General features: G+C 33.5%; 1 protein-coding gene across 1 annotated transcript; it reads left to right on the top strand.

Moving 5' to 3' along the window:
• The first annotated feature begins 3,833 nt into the window (after window positions 1-3,833).
• On the top strand, window positions 3,834-9,399 carry LOC114531979 (streptavidin-V2-like). Its single transcript, XM_028553574.1, has 4 exons — window positions 3,834-3,921; window positions 6,722-6,784; window positions 7,129-7,218; window positions 8,860-9,399. Exons 2-4 carry the CDS (start codon window positions 6,745-6,747, stop codon window positions 9,291-9,293), a joined length of 564 nt encoding a protein of 187 aa, XP_028409375.1. The 5' UTR covers window positions 3,834-3,921; window positions 6,722-6,744; the 3' UTR covers window positions 9,294-9,399.
• The last annotated feature ends 21 nt before the right edge of the window (window positions 9,400-9,420 follow it).

Raw genomic sequence — 9,420 nt, 5'->3', positions numbered from 1 at the left:
CATATGCATGCAGCTGATATATACAGTAAGTCTATTAAAATTCAAAGATATATTTATAGATAGGCTTATAAACTTGTGCCGGATGAGCGATGACGTACTCCGAATGGCTTATGCCAAATACAGTCCGGGAATTTTCCTATTTAAAGACGTATATAATACAAACGTATATATACGCGTTATATATATTTTACTTTTCAAGTCCTTTGCGTCTTTTGTATTGTTAGATGTCTCGGCTGGTAAAGCTCCATCGATTGTCGTTATGTACTCAAGAGTTTCCCAAAATATAATTGATTTGATATTGGTTTTAAAAATTTTGAGAACCGTTTTGATGTCTGCGTTGGTCTACGTCATATATTGTGACTCTTTTCAGCCCCTTGCCTTTTGCATTGTTAGACGTTTCGCTGGCCAATAATAGTTTTAATTAATTGTTTGTCGAATAATAACCAGAACTTCACAATAAAATAAAAATGAGCAAATGCATGCAAAATGATTAATTTCTCATCACAAATTCAACTGTATATTATGGGGCCAGGCTGCTTTCACTACAAACCGTATGTATGCATGCTGATATATGTACAGTATAAGTTTATTATAATTTAAAGAAAAGATATATATGCACGTGAAACTGTGAGGCCGCGGATTAGGGATGACGTATACTTCTGAGTGGCTTATGACAAATACAGCAAACAAAGTCGGATAGTTAAAGATCAGTCGTGTAATAATTTTGAAACATTATTTGCTTTGAGACATTGGTTTAACGCTTGGTCAATTCGTCAGGAAAAACTATAGTATCATATTATATATAGGGCAAGTTATTGTCCTATAAAGATTCCGGCATTGATTCACATCGTATGCTTAACTCAAGAGTTTTCGAAAATTGATTAGAATTATTATTCGGGGCAAAGCTTCCAATGCAGGTATAGACAAAAGCAAATAATGCCGGAAACAAAAGTTTCCTCTCCAGTTAATATTTTTGAATTTTGCAATAAGTCTAAATTTATATTACTTTAATATGTCCTGTTGTAACGAAATATGCAAAGGGTTGACTGAGTCTGGGATAAGAACAAATGCTCAGTAAAAATTGCTTTGATGAAAGTGTTAATATTTCGTCATGTGTCTTTTGTTTTTCTTGGCAACATACGTCTCAATACGAAAGCAGAGGTTTAATAGTGGGGGTAGAGGTATCCCTTCTCTGAGGGTCAAATATATTTCACTGCATGCTTGATTTAACCCGCGAGGCATTTGTGGTCCAACCAGCTGTGTATCGATGATGAAACATTTGATTCATCTCCATTGTACACTTTGTCATCTTGTTCATAATATGATGAACCATACCTATTTGTTAAATGTTATTCAGCAAGATCCACATATAATTACAGGTATAAGTGGTAATTTTCTTAAAATTAAATATGATTTTCAAGAGTAATACTATGTAACAAATATTCAAATGTTTAGGATTATATTTACAGTTGCATCATTTTTAAAATTAAATAATACATATAATTATTACTAGATTTTTTGCACTGTACAGCTGTACACTTTACATTCCATTTTTCAACCTTTGAAGACTGATATATATTGAAGTGTCCAAATATTACCCAAATTTCAGATATTTTCAATTCGTTAGACATGAATAAGCGGTTTTTGACTAATAATCTGGGTTAATTTACATGCATCAGAGATTCAGTATTCGAAAAAAAAACTCAACACTGCAAAAACGCGAAAGAAATGGTAAAATTTTTTATTTATTATGTCGTTTCATGCAGAAAAATATAATGGTGTTATAGGCCTAATGTTAGTCTATATATAGGGTTAACTCCTTTCACGTCATTGTCATATTTTCGGCTAGAGCATGCACGAAAGTAGTCAGATTGTTAGGTAATATATAGATAGTTTTTATTACATAATAGAGGTTGTCAGCTTAACTTATTAGATAGATTTATATTCCAATAGATTTAGCACCATTGTATTTAAAGATTCTTCTAAGAAATCCGCGTTCTTAGGTTTTCAGTGGTAATATTATAAATCTGTTTCACGATTCCGAAGATCGATCATAGGAGGAATTACCTTTATGAATCATCGACGAAATAATTGCTTTAAATTATCACTATATTTTAGTATTATTACTTACTTTATGTACCTATATAAATGGATTTATAGTATAAGTCGATTTGCCTAACTTTATTTCGCACCTACTGTAAATTTAAGAGTTAAGCATACTGCTGTATGGTTATAAACTGCTTAACAATCAGTATAAATTTAAAATTACTGCAAAATCACCATGCAAATACCATATATGTTTAAACACGAATATATGGTTTATTATACGGCCTGCAATACATAGGTGACATTAGATGACATTCCACATATGCATGTCTGAATGTATATTTAACAAATATATATACTCTGAGACTGAGCTCAAGTCGTATATTTCAGCTGATATAGCCAACGGAGGCAAAACCAATGGTATAATTCTTTTATAGTATAATATAATATAATGTAATATAATGCAATATAATATGATATAATAAACTTATATATGAAACTCCCATGCATCACCTATAATTATATCCCAATTGTATTACTTGCATGGCTGTTTTCACTACTCACCGTATTACGTATATGATATGCAGTAAGTTGATGGCAATATCAACCCTTAATGCATGGTTTAATGTACTCAACTGCTATTTCAAGGATTTAATAATAGATTTATACGGGGGGGGGGGGGGGGCAAAGCTTCCCATGCCGGCAGACAATAACAAATAGCGAAACAAAAGTTTCCTTTCCAGCAATTTATACTGTACAATGAATCTTAAATTTACTGATTACGTTAATATGTTTCTATATATAGCCTATATTGTAGCTAATTTGTAACGAATTGTGTAAAACTGTGTTGCTGAAAGAAGGCTTTTCTATTTACATTCAATAAATTTACAATCAATCAAGAATATAGCAAAAGTATAATGGTGCATGTCAAATGGTTTAGAGCTTACAGTTTATAGCCCCGTTTACATGCACTAATGTCATTTTGTTAACATGGCACGGTATACTAATTTTATGTGGGCCGTGTCAATAAATTGAATGTAGTGTAAACTGGCTCATTTGTCATAATAAATAGCTCATTTGTCATAATTATTTAACATATACCAGGACTGAAACTGCTGAGAAACTCTCGTGTGGGTCGTGTTAAGACAAGAAGTAAACTTTATTGGTTGTATTAAGAGGGAGGGGGCAGATATCATATATTTGTGCCACCTTCCTATTTTAATGCAGAAATAACGCGCGCTGATGTTGATCGATGCTACCAACGAGGCGATACCAATGGGCAATGGTATATCAGATTTATTAAATTTTTGGAATTTAGAATCTTACTCCGTGCCGCCGACCTGATTAACATGCACGCTTCGACTGTCCACCAAAGTCGCATTAAATAGCGACTATAGTTAGATTTAGATTACGTATCAGTCTCGACATTTAATAATTTAATTATTTAAGCCACATATTAACGTAATATAAATTTAAGAGTCATTGTAAGATACAGTATATTAGCTGGAAAGGAAACTTTTGTGTCGCTATTTGTTATTGTCTGCCGGCATGGGAAGCTTTGCCCCAATAACAATATTTGAAAATCCTTGACGGCAGCCGAAACGTCTAACAATACAAAAGCCGGCAAAGGGCTAAAAAAGCAAAAAAAAATTATATAACGACAGCCAGAAGCGGGTTCTAAAAATTCCTAAAAATAAATATTATGAGAAACTCCTGGGATATGACGTTATCAATGGGTCTTTATAAGGCGAGTTATTCATTCAAACTTGTATGATATATGATTAGTCTTCGTGGCGAATCGACCAAATATAAGCCTTGGATAATTTGCTTATACCTTGTTGAAAATAAGTGCCGCAGCAAAGGATCGTTCAAAAGGTATGCAAAATTATTAAATGTCACGACTGATATGTAATCTAACTATAGTTTGTAGTATGCGACTTTGCCGGACAGTCGAAGCGTGTTAATCCGATAGGTGCAAAATAAGATTGTTTTCTAAATTCAATAAGTTTCCATTCAATAAGTTCTAATTCTGTTTAAATTACTCGATAGCCATTACCAAAAACGGAGGGTTAAGATCGAGAAGTAAAAATATGTAGGGTGCATGTAAAGCAAGAGTTATTACTATTATTAAATCCTTAAAAAAGCAGTTGAGTATATTGCATTTAAGGTTGCTGCTACGATAAACGTACTGCATATCATTTAGACATATAGCTACAGTGAGTAGTGAAAAAAGCCAGTATACATATATAATACAGTTGGAATAGGTGATGCATGGGAATTTCATATTGGGACTCATGGGAACTTATGTTTATTATATTATATTATAAAATAATTACACCATTGGTTTTGCCTCGTTAGCTATATCAGCTAAAATCAGTATACAACTTGAGCTCATATATAGTTGTTAAATATACATTCAGACATAATGTAGAATGTCATCTAATGTCACCTATTTATTGCAGGCCGAATGTAATAGACCATAATCCATATATTCGTTGTTAAACAAATATGGTATTTGCATGGTGATTTTGCAGTAATATTAAATTTATAGAGATTGTTAAGCAGTTTATAACCATACAGCAGCATGCCTAAATAGATATATATCGTACACTTCTGACACGTATATAGTCTTACAATGTCTTTAAAGTTAGGCAAATCGACTTACTATAAATCCATTTATAGCCTATAGGTACATAAAATAATTAATAATACTAATAGTGATAATTTAAAGCAATTATTTCATCGATGGAATATAAAGGTAATTCTTCCTAAGATCTTCGGAATCGTGAAACGGATTTATAATATTACCACTGAAAACCTAAGAACGCGGACTTTTTAGAAGAATCTTTAAATACAATGGTGGTATATATATCCATTGGAATACAAATCTATCTGCTGAGTTAAGCTGACAACCTCTATTATATTTCTATATATTACCTAACAACCTGACTACTTTCGTGCATGCTCTAGCCAAAAATATGACAAAGACGTCAAAGGAGTTATACCTTATATATATAGACTAACATTAGGCCTATAACATTATTTTACACAAAGCATGCAATCAGAGTTTTTCTGCATGAAACAACATAATAAATAATAAATTTTACCATTTCTATCGCGTTTGTGCTGAATCTTTGATGCATGTAAATTAACCCGGATTATTAGTCAAAAATCGCTTATTCATGTCTAATGAATTGGAAATATCTGAAATTTGGGTAATATTTGGACACCTAAATAAGGTTTATCATATTATAAACAAGATGACCCGGTGCATAACGAGACCACAAATGCCTCGCTGGTTAAACAAAGCATACAGTGGCCCTAAGAAAAGGAATACCTCTACCCCACTACTAAACCTCATTTGTGCACATATTATATCAATAATTTAATTCGTAACTTGTGGAAGATTTGATCTTTAAGGTTTTTTAGACTAAGTCCTTCATTGGAATAATAATGTCAATGGTTTCAACAGCATGCCCATAAACGTTTCGTACTTTCTGCATTAATTCATGTAAAAATTAGATTAGTATTCCGACGGAGTTTAGAATGTTTAATAATTTCCCTCGTTTGCATATATTTTATTATTCTTTCTTTCTTTCTTTTACAGTTTTTTTGAGAACATAGTTTTAGTTCCTGTTCTTAAATGTACACGATTTATATCGCTGAAATGTTACTAAAGTGCAATTATATGCCAAAAAGGCTAACTGCGGCAGCGTCCATTTCTACGGTAGCGTCCATTAGACTAATCTAATCCGGACGTTATTCCCATAACGTTTCACTAAAATCATGTATCCAAGAATAGGGATGAATGTTATCATGAGAACGGATCGGAGCATATATTTGCAATTGTTAATTAAAAGAACCGGCCTAACCGGGTTTCATGCTTTCGTTTCGTTCTCATCATTCTAAAAGTTGCTTCTGTATAACATCAAAGCGTGACGGGCACTTTCTTTCGCTGCTTTCCGTCTTATCAGTGAGACGTATGTTTCCAAGTAAAAAAAAGAGACACATGACGAAGTATTATCACTTTAATTTCATCCAAGCAATTTTTGTAGAGCATTAGTTCTTATCCTAAACTTAGTCAATTGATAACCCTTTGCACATTTATAATTCGTAGCAAGAGGACATATTAAAGTAATGTAAATTTAGACTTATTGTAAAACACAAAAATATTAACTGGAGAGGAAACTTTTGTTTTCGGCATTATTTGCTTTTGTCTATATACCTGCATTGGAAGCTTTGCCCCCGAATTCTAACTCTAATTCTAATCAATTTTCGAAAACTCTTGGGTTAAGCATACGATGTGAATCAATGCCGAGATCTTTATAGGACAATAACTCGTCCTACATATCATATGATACTATAATCTTTCGTGACGAATTGTCCCATCGTTAAACTAATGTCTCAAAGCAAAGAATGTCTCAAAATTGTTACACGAATGATATGTAACTATCCGACTTTGTTTGCTGTATTTGTCACAAGCCACTCAGAAGTATATGTCATCCCTAATCCGCGGCCTTACAATTTGACATGCGTATGTATCTTTTCTTTAAATTATATCGATCAGCATGCGGTTTGAGGTGAAAGAAGCCTGGCCCCGTAAGACAGTTGATTTTGTGATGAGAAATTAATTAGAGTTTGGCATTTGCTCATTTTTTTGGTCGCTTGTTTTCAGAAATAACTTTGATCTTTCCTCCAATGGCGACTCACTTTCTTCTCTGCCTCTTCTTCTCTTCTGGTAAGTCGGACTGAAATGCTGTGCGTTTATTTCTTAATTATGCATGTCTTTATTGATAACTCATGTTGCTAAAGCCTGCGAATCAGGTTTCGGCGCATCATGTCCATGGGCGTCAATCGAACGTTAAGTGGGGGGGGGGGGGGGGGCATAGTAATATATTCTCCTTTGCTGAGCAGACAATGAAGCAAATTTAATATGAAGCAAAATTGAATATCAAGCATTCGAGTACTTGATTTTAAATTTAAAAAAAGAAATCAATTCTCTACCCTAAGTCTAGAGATATCAACGGATGAATTAATATTGAACTATGTGCATGTCATCATCTCTCAAAATATTCTTTACAGGAATGCTTGCTAATATTAAAGCAACAATTCAGAAGGATTGGGAAAGCAAATATCAGGTAGAACAATCTTGGGAGGATCAGAATTTTCGAGGTAAAACTATTGAATAAATGACTATTGAACAAATTTTCTTATTACATATTTCATTATTTTTATGAGACGAAACGCGACGAAAGGTTGGGCGATTTTGCTATGCCGTGGCAGAACGCACAAAGCGACGCTATCTCGATCAGCACGCACAGAGAGCACGATACTATCCTAAGTGCTTGCGCGAATTTGAATATCAACGTTAAAATTAACTGTGCATGCACTTTATATTATGTGAAAGCTAGAGCATATATATACTAATTTGCTATCACTAAATATATTCACTTTCAAATACCCTATTTTGATGAGTTATTATTGATCACCTTATTTTTCTACTTATTGAAAATAGAGCATATTGAAGTAAAATAAACCAATATTGGTTCTCCAACCGAAACGATTGGTTTATAAATATATATATCGTTCATTTCCAACTTAGCGCAATCAGCTAAAAATAAAAGATAATTTTAACCTTTATATTTGGGTTGTAACCCATTCAATTGGGTAAAATGATAATAGTTGTAACTTTTTAAATAGGTTATATTAACATTAACCTACCAGTTTTTACAGTGTATATACGTTTATATTATATACGTCTTTAAATAGGAAACTTTCTCTGCATGCAATAGGGCAGCCGGTATCAATTCGAGCTAATACTATTCAATCTATCCATGCACTAATTCCACTCGAAGTCAAAATTAAGACTCTTCAACTCTTTAAACATTTCGTCACAATATATATTATAGCGACATAACAACGTAATATAAATATAGACTTTATTATGTAAAATACAGAAGTGTTAGCTGAAGGGCAAACGTTCCGTTATTTGTTATTGTCCTCCTGGGAAGCTTACACCCCCCCCCCAATAACAATTCTAATCAATATTTTGAAACTCTTGATTATATAAAAAGAGGCAAAGAGCTATAAAAAGTAAAACCAATATTAAATCAATTTTCGCAAACTCTTGAGTATATGACGTCATCAGTAAGGCGAGTTATCATTCTAACTTGTATAATATATGATTGGTCTTCGTGACGAATTGACAAAACCTGACATAATTAAATTATTAAATGTCAAGACTGACATGCAATCTATATCTAAGTATAGTTTGCTATTTAATGCGACTTTGGTGGACAGTCGAAGCGTGCATGTTAATCAGGTCGGCGGCACAAAATAAGATTCTAAATTCCATTAGTAAATTTATGTTAATTACTGGACCTAGTCGAATAATCAACAATATAACAAAGACAGAGTAACATGCATGTACAACGTGCAAGAATTCTTCAAGAGATTCGTAAAGGCTCGTTTACACTTTTTGCTGCGATTTTATGTGCGATTTTCTTCTTTTGATAGATGTGAAGTTCTGGCAGAATATATTATATTATAAAATAATTATATCTTTGGTTTCGCCTGGTTGGCTATCAGCTAAAATACGATTTTTGAGCTCATAGTATACATTCAGACATATATGAAGGATGCAAGTTTTATTATCGCATGTCACCTATATTTCAGGGCGTAGGGCGTATAATAGAACATGTATTCAAAGAGCCTAGGAACTGGGAACGAGGCATCATGTATATCCGGCATAAGTCAAAAAAGACCTTATGAGCGAAAATACAAATTCCATGTAAAAATTTTCCTTTTTTTCAGCGCTTTCCAAACAGTTCTTCAAAACGTCAACCAAGTGGTACAATGAACTTGGATCCGAAATGATCATAACAAGTTTGGACAGGAACAACGGCTCTTTCGAAGGAACATACAACTCTGGTGTTGGACAAGCTGAGAAGGAATATTACCTGGTTGGCAGGTTCGACACTAATGGGTCTACAATAGGATGGGTCGTATCTTGGCAAAACAAGTTTCTCATTTCTCATTCCACAACTGCTTGGTCCGGACAGATGCAGTTCCAGAACCCAGAGAAACCAGTCATTCTGACTACGTGGCTGCTGACCCGCCAAACGGAGCCCAAGGATGACTGGGAATCAACCATAGTTGGATTTGATACCTTCACTCAAGACCCTCCAAGTCAAGAAACCATCGAAAGAGCCAAACTCCGTCGCCGGGTTCAGCCATCCACAAAATAAAGGGAAATAAGAGGCTTCTGTATATTTTGTATACAACTTTTGCTACTAAGTAAATGCTGTATGCGTAATATTTTGGTTTCATTTGCAATAAAGTTGATGACAACTAGACTCCTTTTTTAATTTAACC

The sequence above is a fragment of the Dendronephthya gigantea genome, unplaced genomic scaffold (genome assembly GCF_004324835.1).
Source record: "Dendronephthya gigantea isolate DGI-Jeju-01 unplaced genomic scaffold, DenGig_1.0 000076F, whole genome shotgun sequence".
Taxonomy (NCBI): domain Eukaryota; kingdom Metazoa; phylum Cnidaria; class Anthozoa; order Malacalcyonacea; family Nephtheidae; genus Dendronephthya; species Dendronephthya gigantea.
Note: the sequence above shows the minus strand (reverse complement) of the source record. Positions and strands in the feature narration are given on the sequence as shown.